This window comes from Halichoerus grypus, chromosome 13 (genome assembly GCF_964656455.1).
Source record: "Halichoerus grypus chromosome 13, mHalGry1.hap1.1, whole genome shotgun sequence".
Taxonomy (NCBI): Eukaryota; Metazoa; Chordata; class Mammalia; order Carnivora; family Phocidae; genus Halichoerus; species Halichoerus grypus.
This window is the reverse complement of record NC_135724.1, coordinates 64813407-64834018: the sequence shown is the minus strand read 5'-3', so window position 1 is coordinate 64834018 and position 20612 is coordinate 64813407. Positions and strand designations below refer to the sequence as shown.

Sequence of the window (20612 nt, the reverse complement as noted above, 5' to 3'; positions counted from 1 at the left end):
TATCAGTTACTGACCATTAATTTACTTTATCCTCATAAAACTCTGTCCCGTGTCAAAAAGTTTGCAGCAGGGCCCACTCTAGAACTGGGTCTCCCAGCCCCCTACCCTCTGTTGTTTCCATTATGTTCCATGGCCTCTAAATTGTCAGGAACTGGTCTAAAATCTCCTCTTTTAAACAAAGAAATGCTTTTTCAAACCATGGAATCATGTCACTGAGTTGATACATCCACCAGCTTTAACATAAAGCGATGAAGACGCAGAGATGTGGTTACACCTGATCACTCTGGAGGACCCAGAGAGCTGAGCCTTCTTCTCTGAGAAAGAACTGTCAGGGACGTGGTTGATCCAAGATCTAGGGAAGGAGGGAGAATCTGGACATACGTGAAAGCAGTAAGGGACCGAGTTACATGGGGGCCTTCTCAATGAAATACTCTGTGAGCATTGCAGGCTAAGGTCCTAAGAGTTGTTCCCATAAAAATCACTACTTTAAGCAGAATAGGCTTTGCCTTCTGAAATTACTTAAAACTAGCAAAGAGTTGAAATATTTGTATGAAGCACATCATACACAATAAATCTTTCTTTTCTAGAGAAACCTTGCATCTTTCTAGCTGATGATTTAAACTAAATACAAGCCACTTAAAACACTCACATAATAAATAATTCTACTGATTATAGCAGGAGGACCAATACAAGTTAATATGGACATCAGCAGATGCAGGAAATAACATTTTTTAAAATAACAAGGGTTAAGTAGAGCACACTTCCTGGTTAAAGGAAATAGCCTGACATTCATTCGATTGGCAAAAATGTCAAAGTCTGGCAATATCAAGTGTTGGGAAAAAGGGGGAGACTGAGCTGTGGGTGGTAAATCGGTCCAAGCCCTGAGAGATGCTGAGAAGGCTGGTGCCCTGGTGTCAGGGCTTTTGCTCAGCTATCTGGGTCAGGCAGGCCAGGAATCAGCTGAAGTTCATCCTGAGAGGCGCAGTCCTGGCTCTGTCTGTGACTCACAGTGACCACGGTGGAGTGTGACTCCGTCCCCAGGGGTGGCTGCCTCGGAGCACAGCGCCGGGCATCACCCCTGCGGCGCCTGGCCCGGCAGCCCAGGAGGTGGTGGGATTCGGTCTACCTGGCACACTGGGGAGTGGAAAGGAGTAACAAAGCATCTCTCTATGCACAGCCAGGGTGTCAGAAAGATGAAGTGGGATGAAATTATAGGACGCCTGGGATTTGCCTAAAATAACCCAGGGGAAGGAGCGGTGGGTAGGGACACGTGAAGCCAGCTGGGCTGTGAGAGGGTGACTGTCAACGTGGGAGATGGCAGCGGGCACTCACTATTCTCAGCTCTCCATTTTTGCATACTTTTAAAATTTCCATAATAACAAGGTTTTTAAAAAATATCTGAAGGCGGCCACAAGCAAGGCAGCGCGCTCCTGCACCCGCCCAAAGCAACTCCAGGCCCAGCCCGGCAGCTCGCAGAGTGTGCTCCACGCCTGGGGGCTCCCAGCCCTCTCCAGAGCTCTGCCAGGCCAAAACTGCCTCAGTGCTACTGAGACATGATTTGCCTTTTGCTCCACATTGACCTTTACCCCAATGCTGCAAAATCAACAGAGGGTAAAGCTGCTGTCCTCTCCCCACGAATGAAGGCCCTGACCCCAAACCGCACTTGGGGTCAGGGCTCACTGCTGTTCACTCAGGAAAACAATGCCAGTGTCTCTTAAAAATATCCATTATGAAATAGTAAGATTATTAATTTTGCATTAGACCCCTAAGTACCCCTGTACTGATGTTCTGAGCAAGACAGCAGGGCGCGCAGGAAGCAGACCAACTGCACTTGGAGGTCCACCGTGGCCGGGGGAGCCCCAGGCAGCTGGTGGGCGGTGGGCCCAGCTAGCTGCTACTCTCCAGCCCAGCCCACCACTTCTATGCGAAACAACAGATGGACGGACTTTGGTTGTTCAGACTTAGGTATGTGGCAGACATTTTCTCAAAAATGAATACAACGAGCCTATCACTTCAAGAACAACTGATTATTATTTGCTGCCAAAGAGAAAATTTGAGCTTTTGAATGCAGACTGGAATTTTAGAAAACTTGTATCCTCTACTGGGAGCCTGATGACTGCCCCATACTGCATACCTGATGAACCCATATGTTGCAAGTGACTGGTGTGAGATGTCACTCATGTATAAGGCAGGCCAATTTCTCTGGTCATTATGGTTTCAGATCTTCCACCGCAATGAACTTCAGAAACCACTTGTCTTGTTGTAGTAGCAAATTACTTAAAGTAGCCACAATCACTTTAAAAGACTATTAAAATACCAAATGGGTTTTACTCATAGAGTGAGGTTGGGTCTTATTCGTATATTTGAATAAAAACAACAGACTGCAAAACACTGGTGCAGAAGCAGACAGGAGGATCAAGCTATCTTCTGTTACGCCAGAAATTAGCAAAAAAAATCAAACAGCGCCACTCTTCCTACTAATTTTTGTGCTTTTGGAAAATACAGGTTTGTTTTTATTAATGAAGTGGGTTTATCATTATTAATTTGAATGAATGAATAAATATTTTTAAATTTATCCATTTTAATTTCTAATATAGTAAACAGTGGTAGACATAACCCAAATAAAAACTGTCTGGGACACCCAATATTTTCTAAGAGTGTAAAGAGGTCCTGAGGCTGAAGAGTTTGAGAATCGCTGGCCTAAGCGGGCCCTTGATTAAAGGGACTGGAAACGTACACATAAGTGATCACTGCAGTATGATATGGAATAAAGGGGGAAATGTTATGTCCCTTCAATAAGAGAAAGGATAAATTGTGACATATTCATACAATGGAATATCATGCTGCTATGAGACACACAAACACACACACACATCTCAAAAACACACTGTTGTGAAGAAAGGGAAATGGTCAAAAGATCTGTACCAAGTGATGCCACTGATTTCCATTTAAGACAACAAATGACATTATGTATTGTTTACGGATAAACACACACACACACACACACACACACACACACATAAACGTAGTCAAACCAACCTTCAGAAGGATGAACCCACCAAGTTCATAATCTTGTCTGCCTGTGGGGAGAAAGGGAACAGCACTGGGAGGCACTTCAACTCTTGTCTGTAATGTTCAATTTCTCTTGTTTAAAAGAAACGGTGGGGAGGTGCTTTTCCCTGCTCCTGGCTAGAAAGCAAGCCTGATGGAGGGCACATCCCCTCCAAAGCTCCTGACTTCTCTGAGATGGTTATCACCTTCTGGCTATCTTTCCTGGTAGCTGCTGGAATCCAAGGAGTGCATGATCTTGATGCTGCCAGCCAATCTTGTGTTGGCTGTTAGGAAAGATTCTGTTCTAGGCCTACCTGAAACCTTGGTCAATGCTGTGAGGATGAAATTTATAGACCTGTTAATGTTTAATGACCCTTTCTATATTTTTATAATTCAGTCCTGTATTTTTCATTACTATGGTAACACACGTTGATTCCGATGGCTTTCCCAAAGGGCTCTCCATTTCCATAGCTGTGTTCATACCCCACTCCAGGCCCTGGGGTTTCTTTTTTTTTTTTTTTAAGATTTATTTATTTTAGAGAATGAGAGGGAGAGGGAGGGAGACTCCCAAGCAGACTCCGCAACGAGCACAGAGCCAGATGTGGGACTCGATCTCATGACCCTGAGATCATGAGCCGAGTTGAAACCAAGAGTTGAGAGCTTAGCCAACTACACCACTCATGCACCCCTGGGCCCTGGGGTTTCTTCAGGACACAGGAGGAAAACTTGATAAATGTCAAAGTTTTTGTGCCTGATTATTTCTTGCCTTTCAAGAGTAAACTTATGAACCTCCAGTCAAATACTCACCTGCCAGCACAACAAATATATAAAAAGTAAACAAGTATAGAAAGAAAAAGAAAGGTTTATAACCCCCAAAGGAAAAAAACAAAACAAAACAAAACAGTGATTTTAAGGGACTAAGCAAAGGGAAACTCCTTATTAAGCCTAGCTAGAAAGCCAGGCTTCCATTGTGGTACTGTCCTCCAGATGGCCTGTCATCAAGGAGTATCATGTCACTCACCATCTGTCTGCCACAGGGGCCTACCTACCATCATCCTCAGCCACTTGCATTCCACATTTGCCAATTTTAAGTTCAAAAATCAACGGCAGAGGATCAGCACCTAGTCTACAGCAGCTTGGGGGCTCCCTGGAATTCTCTGGATGGATAGCCGCCCTCATTCTGGAAGGGCACCTGGTTTCCTTGAGATTCCTCAGCCCCACACTGAGCACCTACTATGTGTCAGGCCCTGGCAGAGTATCAGGGACACAAAATGAATGAGGTAAGGAACGAAAGACTTATCAGGCTACCATGCCAATGAACCTCAAAAAAATGTGCCAAGTAAAAGAAGCCAGACACAAATGACCACATATTGTATGAGGACATTTATGTCAAATGTCTGGAAAAGGCAAATCTACAGAAACAGCAGATTAGTGGTTGCCTGGGGCTTGGAATGAGAGTGGCGGGTGCCTGTGAATGGGAATGAGGGCGTCCCTGTAGCATGATGGAAATGTTCTAAAACCGGACCTTGGTGATGGGCGTACAACCCTGTAAATTGACTAAGAATCATTGAATCGTACACATTAAGTAGGTGAGTTTTATCAATAGTGACTTTCCCTAAGCTGACCATTCACTTCTGCTTGTCAACCAACATTCCATGAACCTCTAGGGCAGCCCTTCTCAGGTGTTCAGTGAGAACACTGAGCCCCACTGCCTGGGCACACAGTTTGCAACGACTTAACTTCTCCCCTCTGCATTCTGATGGTGCCAGTTTGTCCCAGAGAAAAGAATCTCTGGAGTCACTCTCACTGGGGCTTTCACTGGATCTCTCAAGGAAGCCCAGCTGAGAAAGGCTGCAGACTATACAAAGATCCACACTAAACTGTTTCCCTTAAAGTCTAAAGATTTCACTAAACATAATTTCGGAGGTTTTAAATCACTTGATAAATTTTTATTATAATAATTTTACATAAAAAGGCCAAAGGATGACAATTCCATTTCACGCAGTATTTTTTTTTTTTTTTCCAAAAACGAAATGCTTCTCTAAGTGGGGTCAAGGAATCTTTAAAATCTTTGTTCCTTTAAAAAATCTTAAAGGATAATTTCATAGAGTCACATATCAAGCGACTTAGGAGAAGATACCATTGAGGTCACGAGGATACTCCTAAACAGTTCCCAGTTTTCCACGCTGGCTTGGGGGCTTTCCATGCCCACAAGTGCATTCAGGGTGAAAGACCCCCACAAGCCTTCTCCACATTTGGCTTCCTCCCGAGCTCACAGCTTAGTGTCTGTGTTCAACTGCACCGCACAATCTCAGGGAAGGACCGGGCCCGCTCTCCAGGCCTCCGTTCTCCCTAGGATGCCGGGCGCCCTGCCCCAAAGAGCGCATTGTGCAGGCGAGATCGGGCCTGCTCCCGGGTGGGCTGAAGTGTGGGCACGGCCACTTTGCCGAGTCCCCTCCCCGCCGCGTCCACCCGGGCCTCCATGCACACCAGGGCGCCCCGCCGCCGAGGGCACTCGCCGGCCCGCGCCGTCTGGCCCCATTGGACTGGCTGAGATCCGTCCCCGCAGCTCGGCCCTCCGTCAGACCCCCAGGGAAAGGCCGCCCCCCGCTCCCCGCCCCCTAGCTTCGACAATCCCACCACCCGCCTCCGTCCGTCAGGCGGCCCTTCCATCAAACAGACGGCGCCACTCCGGCTCTCTCCCTAACGACGCCCTAGAAGGGACAGAGCCCGCCCCCTTTTTAGGATGCCAGGGCCGCGGTCTAGGAGCGGCCAGCGCGGGGCTGGGCGGGCTCGGCGAGGGCCTGGTCTGGGGTCCAGCCTTTCCTCGGCCGCCCCCCGCGGCTCGGGGGCAGGAGCAGGCGCCGGTCCGGACCCCACCGTGGCCCGCAGCCCGACCTCACCCGAACACGTGCTCCGAGCTCCAGATCTTCATCGCCGCCGCCCGCCGGCCGCAGGGCGCGGGCTCCCCGCTCGGACTCCGCGCGCCCGATCCTCCGCGCCCGGGTCCTCCCTCCAGGCGCGTGGGGGCGGGGCGGGGGCGGGGCGCGCGCGGCGGGGGCGGGGCCGGGCGCTCTCCGGCCCCGCCCGCTTGCCTGTCACTTGGCCACGAGGGTTATGGCGGCTAAAAATAGGAATGCGGGACTCAGCTGGAGCCGCGGATGGGGGATCTGCGCTGCGGCAGGGAGATGCGCGGACAGCACCGGCTGCAAATGCAGGGATGGGAGGCGAGGGACTAATGCTCATCGCTCAGGTTGTCCAAATTCTCCCAAAGCGCTCTCCAGCCAGCCTGGCTTCTACTCTTGGTAAGTATAAAGAAAAACAAAATCTCCTGCCAGACCCCCCAAAACTCCCCAAGGAAATAGAAGAGAAAGAAAACAGTTTTAGTATTGAGTCGCATTAAACCAGAAGGTAATGTGCGTCACAGGCGGTCCCCTAAAGAGATTGCAAAGACAGCAAGAAATCTCACCCTTTTATATAGTTACATAGCCAGGCAGGTGTGACACCTACATCCATGTTCTCAAGTGAGAGGACTCGACCGCACCTTTTGTCACACAGAGTTCACCCTAAATTTACCTGGTGATTAGAGTGACTGTTTTTGTTTGCTAATTGTCTTTATCCGAAGAAGCAATAAAATTCTCATGTCGTTGCCATAGAAGGTAGGTTTGAAGCCAGGTGCTCCTGGAAATTAAGCTAACATTTCAGAGAGATGGTGCCCAGGACCTTGAGAAAGAATATTTCTGGGTTAGAACTGGCAAAAGGCCTACTTAGCTTTTTAAAAACATGTACACACATCTCGAAAGGATGAAGAATGTACAAGCTTTCTAGAGTAAATGCTCTTTAAGAAGGGAAAGGAGAGGCTCTTTTCCTTTTGCACCAGGAAGAAATCAATTTTTTTCTTTTTAGATTTGTATTTACTGTGCACTACCACAACCAAAGTTCAGGCACAAAGAAGCAGATGCTTGTTTTGCGAAGAAGAGAAACCTGCGCAGAATGAGATGGGGTGTGAGGGCAGGGAACCTCATCTAGCCTGCTACTGAATCCCAGCACTTAGCACAGCACGAGGCACTGACTGGGCGTCTGGAACCTGTTTGTGCAATGAGCCAGGGAAGAGGAAAGAGCTCACGGAACCAGCCAGAAGACCTAGGTTAGGCTTACCATCTACTCACATTGACCTTTACCACCTATGGCTTTAACCTTACAGTAATCTTTCAAAGTTGGTGGTACTATGCCTGTTTTATAGACGAGCAAAAGAGAGCTCACAGAGCAATGCAGTCTGTCTGATGGAGGGGCCACCTGGCTGACGAGGCCCACGGTGGAACTGCAGAAGCAGGGAGCAGGGGGCAGCTTTTCCTTTGGGGTTCGTGGAGGGCTGAGCTGCTAACGTATAGGACTGGACAGTGGGGTTTGCATGATTTCCCCCTCACATCTGTGCTACAATGGCTCACAGTTATGATCAGGCCCGTTGTGGAACACTTCCTACGCACTCAGCCCTAGAAAGCTAGGTGCTGTTATTTTGGTTTTTAAAAACCATCATCATTTACAGTCAGCATTTTCCACAAATGGGAATGGAGCATGAGCCTTAAGGAATGGGGCCGGATGGTGAGTTAGAACACACTGTAGGGGAGACAGCTCCTGTAGGTTGCTCCAGGTCTGAGAGGGATGAGCTGCTGAGTTTGCATCTCACCATGTGAGGAAACTAAGACCCTAACCAGGTGGTGCCTTGGTACAGAAACATGCTGTGTATGGTGAAGCTGGGTAACCGAGAAGGGGGGAGAAATGAGGACCACCTTCTGTCCCTTGCCCTGCCCTCAGGTCTCCCTGACACACAGCTGTGGCTTCTCAGGCAGCCACGGCCAGCTCAGGTGTCTCCCCATCCGTGCAGCTCCCTCCTTCTGATTACATCACAGCCTATGCACACCTCCCCCTGAGACTCCCCACAATGTATTATGATCATCTGCGATTTTCTGCCTCTCCCACCAGGCTAAAAAACCTTTTGAGATCAGATATTAAGTTATCCTTATCCTTAGTATTTCCAGAGTCAGAAACATAGTTGGTACACAATGAATCCATAATTGTTGAACAACCAATGAAAGTCACATCCCTGCTTGAAGTTCTATCCTGATACCTCCATCTCTGGTCAAAGACCACACTTTCCTTCACTCCGTTAGCAGTAGCTGCAGCACCTGGGAGCCTCTTAGAGATGGAGACCCCGGGCCCCACCCTCAGCCCGGCCATGCAGTAGGCGGGGGCCGAGGGGGACAGGCATTTGTAGTTTAACAAGTTCTCCCAGGGACTCCGATGCCAATGGAGACCAACGGCCTCAAATCCACCTTGCCCAATTTGCCAGCCAGATTGGGCAAGGTGCTTCCTTGTCATCACCAGACATTCGCTCATACTATTTCTTCCAGCCAGAATGTGCTCCTCCATGCTTGTCCCGGAAGCATCTTCCAGATGAAGAGAGAAGTAGATGCAAAAATCCAGAAACATGAGGGGGTACAGTGCTCTTAAGAGGCTGTAAGTTGCCTGTAAGGCTGGATTGCAAAGTCCCAGGGGGAAGTGGCAAGACCTGAAGCTAGAAAGGTAGACAAGGAGCCATATCATAAGGGCCTTATATATTTCATTCCAAGAAGTCGAGATTTAATTTTGACGACAACGGGGTTTTGACAGATTTTAGAGTTTGAGATCTCGGAAGCAAAACAGTTTAAAATACAAGCAAGATCCGGGAAGTACACTTGGCTGGATGTGGGGGGCTCAGTGAAATGGAGATGAGGATGCTCCATTATGTCTTCTGTCCCAAGTCTGTATTCAGAGTCACCTGGCGCTGTGGAGCCTGCCTGCCCGGGGGCACCCATGAGTCTCCACTGCAGTAATGCGTGCGCTTATATCCCAGGGTGGGTGTCTGGGGGAGAGGCAACCACGTGCTTTTCATTTTTCTTTTCCCAGTGCCTGGAGCACAGAGGCTTAATACATTCATTCCACTGAGTGGATAGCAGGGATCTGCTCCAACTGCCCTTTGAGGCGATAAGGGGCCACAGCGTGAGAGGTAGAGCAGTGGTCCCAGCCATGGCTGTATGCTGGAGTAATCGGAGGAGCTTTGAAAAGCACCAACGCTGGGAACCCACCCAGGGGCTTTTTATTTCATTGGACTATCATGTGGCCGGTCTAGAAGCTGCTCCCCAGCGCAGAGGAGATAAATGAGTGCTTGGGCCGGCACAGTGGGGATAAGACTTGGAAACACTTAAAGATCTTATAATCAGTTGGGTTTAGTGGAGAAGGAAAGAAAGGACTGCCCACCCTCCTTCCCTCTTGTCCCTCATCCCTGTCATTTACTGAGGAGTTGGCAGTTTGGCTTGCGGGGGGTCCCTCTCTCCACCCCCACTGCCCCACCCTGGCCATCTATTGCCTTAATTCTTTTTTTTTCCAAATTTTATTTTTTTTAAGTAGGCTCCACGCCCAACGTGGGGCTCAAACCCACGACCCCCCGAGATCATGAGTCGCATGCTCTACCGACTGAGCCAGCCGGACACCACTAATTGCCTTCATTCTTCGCACTGTCAGCATCTGTGTGGATGATCCATGCAGACGCTCCAACATCTGATTCCTGGGCCTTCCTAACTTTAGGTACCTTCGTCCCCGCTTGACTTCAGCCACCCACTCCCCACCAGCCTGCTGCCTGGATCTTGCTTATGTTTTGAATTCCACCTTAAACATCTCAAGCTCCAATGTCTTACTTTGGGGGACTCTCTGCCTCCCTAACAGGACAATGACTGTTTAGGTGGCACCTCTCTCACATCCGTAAGTGCTCAGGGGAGGCAGATCCCACCCCACTTGTTTCAGGGCTGAGCTGAGGTCTGAGGGTCTGAGGACTGGCTCCGGAGCCAGCTTGTGACCCAATGCCGACCACGGAGCATGAGGGAGCCTGCTGCGAGGTTGCGGGGAGAAAGTTTCTTGCTCCAAAGAGCAAGTTATCAGAAACCATCACTTCCATTGCATAACTGCTAAAACTGGTGTGACCCCCTTGCTACCAGCAGGAGGATGAAATCAGCACCGAGAATGGAAATTGATAGGAAAAAGGCCGTAGTGAACCCTTTCTCAGCCAGCCTGAAATGCCCTTAGCCAGGGACTCACAGCCATGCTATAATAAATGTTTTCATTGTTTCATGTCATTGGAATTCACATTTTAGCCTAAAGCCCCCAAATGATACACACACCTTCTGAGCTAAGCCTCCAGTCCTCTCCTCTGGAACGTTCCACCAGTGCCTTCCCCACTCACCCTAGGCCACAGTTCACAGAGAAGTGACCCCAGCTCTCTCCCCTCCATGCTGGACGGACGCTACAATCTGCCATCTCCGGTCAGGGCCCACAGGACTCTGTACCACTGGTATGAGGTCACACTCTTACGGATCACTGCAGAGGGAATGGCAGGCGCCCTGTTCCATCCAGACGCTCCAAGGACACTTTGCCTTATCTTTGGATAGCATAATCCCCCAAGTGATTGCCAACCTTTACCACTGTCTCCATACCTCCGCTTCAGTTCCTGTCCCCCTCATTCGGGGCAGATGACTTTACTTCTCGCTAAATGGAGACAATTAAGCCAAGAGGTGTGATCTCTTTCAACCTCAGGCCATTATAGTGTATTGTGCTGCTAAGAGCGACATCCAGAGGAGGCTGCCCAGGTTCAACTGGATAACCAACTACTGATTGTATGACCTTGAGCAACTTGCTTATGTCCGAGCCCCAGACTCTTGGTATGTAGAGTGGTTGAATGGGCCACAATGGCGGTCAGGGCCCAGCAGTGTTGGACACACAGCAAGTGTCCAATATGTAGTGGTTCCCATCATGATCTAGACCCAGGCCAAGCTCCCCTCCGTCCTCCAGTCTCAGGTGACCCGCTCTTCTCTGGGTCTCCTGTCCCCTAGGCACCTGCTCCACTAGTCATCCCTTCCACACATGGGGCATTTCACTTCACATCCACCCTGGATTATAAATATGGCCAACTTTTAACTTTAAACCCCTCACACAAAACCCTCCAAATCTCCCCCTTGACTCTGCACCTGTCTGTGGGTCCTTAGAGGAGCCCAGGACCTGAGCTCTTTCACTTACCTCTACCCGTGCTCATCCCAAACAAACCAGATAGGTTGATTTTTCCTTGCTTGGGGTTTGCAGAAAACAGAGGAGTAATTCCCAATCACCCTCCCCTTAAATAGGCAAAGATTTGTTATTTTTAATTAAATATTAAATGAGGGGCGCCTGGGGGGCTCAGTCAGTTAAGCATCTGCCTTCAGCTCAGGTCATGATCTCAGGGTCCTGGGATCGAGCCCTGCATCGTGCCTCCTGCTCAGCAGGGAGTCTGCTTCTCTCTGTCCCTCTGCCTCTCCCCCACCTCACCCAGCTTGTGCTCGTCTCTCTTGTTCTCTCTCAAATAAATAAATAAAATCTTTTAAAAAAATAAAATAAGTAAATGTGAAATAAAACAATGTTCTTATTCCATAGGAATATTCGAGCAGAGATGGAGGCTAGCTTAGGGGGTGCTGGGCAGACCCACCGTGCCCCGAGGTAGTTCCTGGATGCTTAGAGGATCCACACACTCTTTGCTCTTCGTAACAGCTAGGACAGACTCCGGCAGGTGGGGCGGGCGTGCTCACGGGCAGGTGACACATGGGTCTGATCCAGTGCCACCCAACAGCTCTTTGTTGTTGTTTTAGTTTTATGAGTTCTGTAGAACTGGAAAGGTGCCAGTGAAAAGAGCGACTGGCCGTGTGTTAGTTGGTTAGGCCAAACACAGGATCCGGTTGTTTCCCCAGGAATCATCAGGCAAAGATGGGATGATAGATTTGGCTGCTGACTGAACCTCCCGCAGCAGTGCACATCTGGACTGGTTGTTGTCACAGCAGCTGTGGGAACGAAGGAGAGATTCCCAAGAAATGGAGGATTTAGGAGCAAAAGTCATCCCTCACCTTTATCTTTGGTTGAAATGCCTCTTCCACATTTTTTTTTTTTTTTTGGCTTGAAAACCAGGGTCACTTGTGTGGTTACTGAATCAACGACGGAAAAGATGAAAGACACGTGCCATCCTAGAAGTTTATGGTGGTAAATGCCAAAGCTGTGTGTGTAAAGCAGTTGAAACTTATCTTCCGGCTACTACACTCCCCTGTAAGTATTATGAAATTGTTCTCCCCACTTCTCTTCTCAGTCTTTAAGAGTCCATGTTTGCTCTTCCCGCTTTGTTACTACTTATTATATTCCACATGCTGTGACCGGCTCCTGAGACTCTTCTCGTTAGGGTCACCAGAAGCCATCACATTTTCCAATCCAGTGGCCATTGTTCAGCCCCATTCCTAGACCTCTCTAGTGCACTTGAACTACTGAGCGGTGTCTCCTTGAAACTCTGCTACCTTGTCTCCAATGACATCTCATTGCTTGTCATATCCCTTCTCAGTCTCCTTAGCAGATTCCTCTCCCCCCTCTGCCTTCTGTTCTTCTCACTCTACACCTTCTCCCTGAGTGAACTCACTGAGATTCATGGTTTCTACTAACTCCCAAACCTGTATCTCCATCTCATTTCAACCCCAAGCCTCACACCCATCTATCCGGTTACCCACAGGATATTCCCTGGGTCATCAGGGCACAAGCATCTTCCACTGTAAGCAGATTCCTTTCCAGAATTCACTTGTCCAGGGTCATGGTAGCACCCAGGTGCCCCAAGCTAAAGTAATCCCTTACATCCTACATCCAACCAATCATCAAGTCCTTTAGAATTTACCTCTTACAGACTGTTTTAATCCATTCATTCTTCTATATGCTTTAAGAGCCAGTGTGATTTAGTAGTTGTGGTTGAAGGCATAGGTTTGCAGATGAACAAACCTGGGTGCCCATTCTGGCTCCCTTTCTGCAAATTGTTTGACTTCTCCAAACGTCCATGTCGTGATCTATGAGATGGGGATACTAGCGTAGCTACCCTGTAGGATGTGTGAGAACTAAATGAGAGTATAGGGCAAGTCCTTTAGCACAGGGACTGGTGGGCAGTAACAAGTGTCAGCCGTTCTCATTGTTAGTACTGGTTTACCACCTGCCACCGCTGACCCAGCCCAGTCCTTCACCACCTCGCCTCTGGATTACTCTAATGGCCCCCTGGCTGGTCTCACAGCCGCCCAGCCAGCCCCTCAGAATGGTGCCATCCCCGTGCCTAAATGTCACTCTCGTGTCATCAGTGTATGTCGCACCCCCGCCAAAGCTATGTTTGACACACACACACCCCCCCCACGGCACTCCTCACTCCCTGGCCCTCCCCTGATTGTCCTTCCTGCACACCTCCACCATGACTCTCAGCACGCTGTTCCACGATGACTCTCCTTGTTTGTGTTTCTGCCTCTCCCACTAGATTGATGCTTATTAAAGAGGCAGATTTCTGGGCTCCACCTGTTGCCTTTTAAATTGGCATCTCGGGGTGGGGGGGGCAGAAATAGGCATTTTTTGATGAGCAGCCTAGGCAGGTATAAGGCTACCTGAAGTGTGGAATGGAGTCCTCCACATGCCTGTGAGCTCTTCAAGGATGAGGACAGAGCCTTACTCATTTCTGTGTATCCAGGATCCATCCCAGGGCCTGACAAACAGTAAGCACTTGATAATTGCTTGTTCTGTGAGTCAGGGATGACTCGGAGGCCGTCCTGAAGCTGGGAGTGGCCTGGTCATGGGGACAGGTGGGGCTCACTGGCAGAGCCCTGCAGGCCAGTGTCCCTGGAAACCCTACGGCCTCTTTTTGAGAGGCTTTCAACTGACAGTTTATAGTTTGAATTCTATATATTGAGATCTTGTGTCAAAATTTCATTTTTACAGGAGTCTGATGCTAAAAATAAGTAAGTCTGAAGACTGCCATGGCAGAACAGTTTTTTAATGTAGAGAGAAAAATCAATCTCCCAGGAGGTAGGAAGTTTTGAAGAACTTTTGGAGCTGTTTCTTTCCCATTTGCCATGGATATGGCTTCATTATCCCAGGATTATAACAAAATTTAGGCTATGGTTTCTTTGTAAGTTTTTACTTTAATTCCAGGTCGTTAACATACGGTGTTATATTAGTTTCAGGAGTAGGCTATAGAGGTTCAACGGTTCCATACATCACCCGCTGCTCATTAGGCTCTGAGGTTTAATTGATCCTCAAATACAGTGACAGGAAAGCCTGGATTTACAGAGATTTCACACTGCCGTGCTGTCAGAACAAGATGGCAGAGGGCCATTAGCATCTAGGTTTTCTAAGATCCTACATATAGAGTGTTGCTGGAATCTGAAGACATGTTCTCTAACTAAATTCAGAACTATCCTGAACCTTAACACACCTGAGATATTCTAACACATTACTAAAATAGAGGATATCCCCATGACCTTTTAATTTCTATGGTATATGTTTCTATTATATAATTAATTCCTCTTCTCAACCCCTACATACAATTTCCAAAATAAGTCCCTCAAATATATATCTTAAATTTTGCTCCTTATTTCTGCTTCTGGGCACTTTATCCCACACAGTTTACACAGTTTTTCACTAGAAACAGAAGATACCATTTCCTTCCAGCTTGCAAACCCCCTTCCCATTATACCTGCTGGCATTGCAAAAGATGGCTTATGACTAAGGGGGTGGTGTCCAAAACAGTCATCAGTTTTCTCACAGGAAGACATGACTGGGAAAAATCTAGGAACTTTAGATTTGCATACACTCTTGTGGCCAAGATTTTTAGAAAAATATTTGATCGTTACTGGGCCACCTGGCTGGCTCAGTCGGTGGGACATATGACTCTTGATCTTAGGGTCGTGAGTTCAAGCCCCACCTTGGGCACGGAGCCTACTTTAAAAAAAGAAAAAGAAAAAGATTTCATCATTATCAAGTAAAGTGGTAATTAGGAAGATTCTAAATGTTCTGCTATTATCATTCATGAGACTTGCACTGCTATAACTTGAGTCGATGTCATGATTCCTTCTTTTATTCATTATCATCTAGGAGATATTAATATTATGTCTGGAGGTTCCTTCACCAAGTTTCTGAAATTCACAATGCGGCTGGTCTCAGAGATTGGTAGACCTCTCCTGCCACCTAGTGGGAAATATGCAGTACAGCTCTGCATGAACTGTCTCCAGGTCCTGGTCCCAAAACACTTACAAATAATTTTCTTTAGGTAGTATTTACCAAGCAATCTCTCTGCTAGGACATCATCCTCTGAATAGATACTGGCATATAGGTGTATAGATATGGATATGGATATAGATACATCAATAAGAATGTTCATTGTAGCATCTGAAGTACAAATAAATTGGGAACAGTCTAAACAACCCTTGGTTAAAACCAGTTATATCTTTACCACAGAATACAATGGACCTGATTAAAGAATGGGGTGGAACTATGTGTTATTAACATACAAAACTATATGTTAAAAAGCAAGGTGCATAAGGTATGATTCTATTCATGTAAAAGTATGTTTTATATGCTTGTAAATACATATAAAATATATAGACAGATACACACAGAAAAAGAACTTTTAGAGAGTTAGCTTTAAGCAGTAGGAATAAGAGGTTCAGAGACTTTTACCCTCCATTTTGTAACTTTATATATTGATTGAAAAAAATTTTATCCTAAACTTTTTATATTTCCAAATTTTATTTGTTCTTGATTATAAAACGAATATGTATTTACTATATTTAGAAAATAGAAATAAGCATTAATTTTTTTTAATTACTTGTAACTTCAGCACTGAGAGATATAACCTCCTTTAATGTTCTTAAGTTTTATTATATTTTATTTGGAAACTTTATGGTTCAAGAACAAACAACAGGATGAAAAAGTTCACACTAAGTTTCAGAATATCCAGACCATCCTGCCATCTGTAAGTGCGTTCATTAATTTCTTGGATGTGTATTCTGTTGACCAGCCCCCAGCCCCCCGCAACACTGATCCACCTTTAGATCTCTATGGATTTGCCTATTTTGGACATTCTCTATAAATGGATGCATATAATCTGTGGTCTTTTGGAACTGCCTTTTTTCACCAAACGTAATGATTTCAAGATTCATCCATGCATCAGTACTTTATTCCTTTTTATGGCTGAGTAATAATCCATTGTGAGGATATGCGCATGCTGTTTATCCATTCATCAGTTGATGGACGTTTAGGTTGTTTTCACTTTTGTCTGTTATAAATAACACTACCATGAACAATTGTGTGTAAGTTTCTGTGTGGACATATGTTTTCATTTCTCTTGGGTTTATACCTAAGCATGGACATGCTGGGTTATACGGTAATTGTATGTTTAAACTTCGGAGGAAATAACTGCCAGACAGTTTCCAAAGCAATTGCACCCTTTTACTATCTCACCAGGATGAGGGTTTTGATTTCTCCACCCGCTCATCAACTCCCACTATCTCTTTTTATTGCAGTCATCCTATAATGTGAATTGAAATCTCACTGTGATTCTGATTTAATTTTCCCCAATGGCTAATGATGTTGAGTATCTTTTACTGTGCTTGTTGGCCATTCGTCTGTCTTCTTTGGAGGCATGTCTATTTAAGTCTTTTGCCCATTAAAAAGCTTTAATGAGATATAATTCACCTAACATATAATTCACCCATTTAAAGTGTATAAATCAATGGTTTCAGTTCATTTACAGAGTGGTAGCGCAACCATCACGACCAGTCTTAGGACATTTTCATCACCTCAAAAAGAAACACATACCCTTGAGCTATTGCCCCCCTAATCTCTTTCCCTCCCCTCATCAGTCTTAGGCAACCACTAATCTACTTCTGTTTTTATAGATTTGCCCATTCTGAACATTTCATATAAATGGGTTCATACACTATATAGTCTTTTGTGTCTGGATTCTTTCACGTAGCATGATGTTTTCAAAGTTCATCCCTGTTGGGGCATGTATCAGAATTCTGTTACTTTTTATGGCTGAGTAGTAGTCCATTATCTGTATATGACCACATGTTGTTTATCCGTAACACTTGGGTTATTTCCAGTTTTGGGCTATTGTGATGATGCTGCCATGAACATTGCTATACAAGTATGTTTGAATCCTTGTTTCAATTCTTTTGGGTATATACCTAGGAAGGGAATTGCTGGATTGTCTGGTAATTCTATGTTTAGCTTTTTGAGCAAATGCCAAACTTATCCACAACAAATGCACCGTTTTACATTCCTATATGTAGGAATGTAGTAGCAATATATGAGGGTTCTGATTTCTCCACATTCTCACTTTTTTTTTTTTTAAATTCTTATAGCCATTCTAGTAGGAGTGAAGTAGTATTTCATTATGGTTTTAATTTGCATTTCCCAATGACTAATGATGTTGAGCATCTTTTCATGTGCTTATTGGTCATTTGCATATCTTCTTTCGAAGAGTATCTATTCAAATCCTTTGCCCATTTTTAAATTGGGTTATTTGTCTTTTTGCTACTGAGTTGTAAGAGTTACTTATATATTCTGGATATTAAACCCTCATCAGATATATGATTTACAAATATTTTCTCCCATTCTGTAGGTTATACTTTCACTTTCTTGTTAATGACCTTTGATATACAAAAGTTTTTAATGTTGATAAAATTCAACTTATTTTGTTGTTGCTTGTGCTTTTGGTGTCATACCTAAGAGTCCATTCCAAGTCAAAGGTAATAAAGATTTATTTCTATGTTTTCTTCTCAAAGTTTTATGGTTCTACTTGTTATCCTTAGGTCAGTGATCCATTTGAGTTAATTTTTATAGATAGTGTGAGGTATGGTTCCAACTCATTCTTTTGCATGTGGATGTCCAGTTGTCCCAGCACTATTTGTTGAAGAGATTATTCTTTCTTTAATTGAATGGACTTGGCACCTTTGCCAAATTCAGTTGGCCATAGATGTATATGTTTATTTCTGGATTCTCAATTCTATCCCATGTGTCGATCCTTATGCCAGTTGTAAGTTGTGTAGTTGGGAAGTATGAGTCCAACAACTTTGTTCTTTTTCAGGTTGTTTTGGCTATTTGGGGCCGCTTGCAATTCCATATGAATTTTGAGAATTGGTCTTTCCAACTCTGAAAAAAAAAAAAACGCTAGAAGTATGATAGGAATTGCACTGAATCTGTAGATTGCTTTGGGCAGTATTGCCACTTAAACAATATTAAATCGGGCGCCTGGGTGGCTAAGTCAGTTAAACGTCTGCCTTGGGCTCAGGTCATGATCCCTGCTCAGCGGGGAGTCTGCTTCTCCCTCTCTCTCTACTCCTCCCCCCTGCTTGTGCTCTCTCTAGTGCGTGCTCTCTCTCTCTCAAATAAATAAGTAGAATCTTTTTTAAAAATTTAAAAAATAGGGCGCCTGGGTGGCTAGTTGGTTAAGCGACTGCCTTCGGCTCAGGTCATGATCCTGGAGTCCCAGGATCGAGTCCCACATCGGGCTCCCTGCTCGGCAGGGAGTCTGCTTCTCCCTCTGACCCTCCTCCCTCTCATGCTCTCTGTCTCTCATTCTCTCTCTCGCAAATAAATAAAAAAATCTTAAAAAAAAAAAATTTAAAAAATAAACAATATTAACTCTTCCATTCCATCAACATGGGATGTCCTTCCATTTTGAGGGACTTTCTTTTCAGCAATGTTTTTTAGCTTTCAGTGTGCTAGTCTTCCACCTCCTTGGTTAAATCTCTTCCTATGTATTTTATTCTTTTGGATGCTATTATAAGTGGAATTGCTTTCCCAGTTCCCTTTTTGTATTGTTCATTGCAAATATGTAGAAACATAACTGATTTTTTTGTGTGTGCATTTTTACTTGAAATTCTAGTTATGTTATTGATTTGATGTCTTTCTTCTTTTTAAAATATAGGTATTTACAGCTACAAATTTCTCTCTGAGCAATGTCTTCACTACATTCCAAATTTTGGTATGTTGTGTTTTCTTTTTTTTAATTTTTAAAAAAATTTTAAAAGATTTTATTTACTTATTTGAGAGAGAGAGAGAGCATGAGCGGGGGCAGGAGCAAGGGGAGAGCGAGAAGCGGGCTCCCCACTGAGCAGGAACCCTGATGCGGGACTCGATCCCAGGACCCTGGGATCATGACCTGAGCTGAAGGCAGACACTTAGCCAACTGAGCCACCCAGGTGCCACGTATGTTGTGTTTTCTTTTTTTATTTTATTTTATTTATTTATGTATTTTTATTTTATTACTATTTTTTTCTGTATGTTGTGTTTTCATTAGCATACAAAAACTGCTGCTCAGGGCACCTGGGTGGCTAGGGTCAGCTAAGTAGCCAACACTTGGCTTTGGCTCAGGTCATGATCTCATGGTTCTGGGATTAAGCCCTGCATCAGGCTCCCTTGTTCACACTCTCTCTCTCTCTAAAATAAGTAAATAAATCTTAAAAACAAAGAACAAAAAACACTGCTGCTCTACAGCTCCATCCTCCTCCTCTTTATGTTGTTGTTATCGTAAATTGCATGTTTATTTAATGTGTGCCCAAGAACCCAAATTTATAGTTTTATGGACTTGTCTTTTAAGTCATGTGGGAAATAAAAAATGGAGTTAAAAATAAAAAATACCATGATATTGACTTTTACATTTATCTATTTATTTACCTATATCAGAGATCTTCATTTCTTCATATAGTTTGAGTTTCTGTTTGGTGTCCTTTCATTTTAGCCTGAAAGATTTCCTTTAGCATTTTTTGTAGAATAGGTCTAGTAGAAATGAACTCCCACAGCTTTTGTTTTTCTGGAATGACTTAATTTCTTCTACATTTTTGAAGGACAGTTTTACTAGATATAGAATTCTTGGTTAACATATTCTTTTCTCTTTCAGTACTTCAAATATATCATCCCCCTGCCTTCTACCCTCTATGGTTTCTGATGAGAAATTGGCTGTTTATCTTATTGATGAGCTCTTGTATGTGATGAGTTGCTTCTCTCTTTTTGCTTTCAAGATTATCTCTTTGTCTTTGGCTTCTGTGAGGGCTCACTGAAGAGTGGGGCCGTTAACTTTCAACTGCCAGGCTAGAGAGTGAGTCACTACCATATTCATCCTGCCCATCAGCGCTGAAAGCCTTTGGGGAGTGAAAGAGCATCACCTAGTGGAGCCACAGTTGCTTACACCAAGCCCCACCCCCGTGGCCCTGGAGGTGCATTTCCACTGAAACAAGTCAGCCTGAGAATCAGCACAGCAGACCCCTCCCCCAGAAGACCAGCAGAAACAACTTGCATGCTCCAAGTCTACTGATCATAGAGTGCTGCAAAGCTTCAGGTTTAGGCGAAATAGGATCTAACTTCCTTTTTACTTTTATTCTATGTTTATTTTTTCATTCATTTTCTTTTTTTTTCAATTCCCTTTTTTAAATTGTTTTTTAAAATTTTTTAGTTTTAGATACATACTTTGTTTTTTTGTTTTTTTAAAGATTTTATTTATTTATTTGACAGAGAGAGAGGGAACAAGCAGAGGGAGTGGGAGAGGGAGAAGCAGGCTTCCTGCTGAGCAGGGAGCCTGATTTGGGGACTCGATCCCAGGACTCTGGGATCATGACCTGAGCCAAAGGCAGACGTTTAACTGACTAAGCCACCCA

The 20612-nt window shown here is 45.1% G+C and overlaps 1 protein-coding gene and 1 non-coding gene across 16 annotated transcripts in view; both read right to left on the bottom strand.

The window, feature by feature from the left end:
* PRELID3A (PRELI domain containing 3A) overlaps positions 1-6085 on the bottom strand; it is a 70109-nt gene extending 64024 nt beyond the window's left edge. For 13 of the 15 annotated variants that reach the window (XR_004926428.2, XR_004926430.2, XR_013443408.1 and 10 more), the window contains exon 1: positions 5955-6085. Coding sequence is in view for 10 of the 15 variants with exons in the window: in XM_078060643.1 (XP_077916769.1) it covers positions 5955-5986 (32 nt within the window). In the remaining 5 variants the exon portion in view is untranslated. Of the gene's footprint in view, positions 1-3039; positions 3081-5949 lie in introns of all 15 variants that reach the window. The other 2 variants (XM_036121728.2, XM_036121737.2) reach the window with 2 other exon arrangements.
* Positions 6086-9504: 3419 nt separating this feature from the next.
* TRNAM-CAU (transfer RNA methionine (anticodon CAU)) lies at positions 9505-9579 on the bottom strand. Its single transcript has one exon. It is a non-coding gene; the product is annotated as a tRNA-Met (tRNA).
* Positions 9580-20612: the final 11033 nt, after the last annotated feature.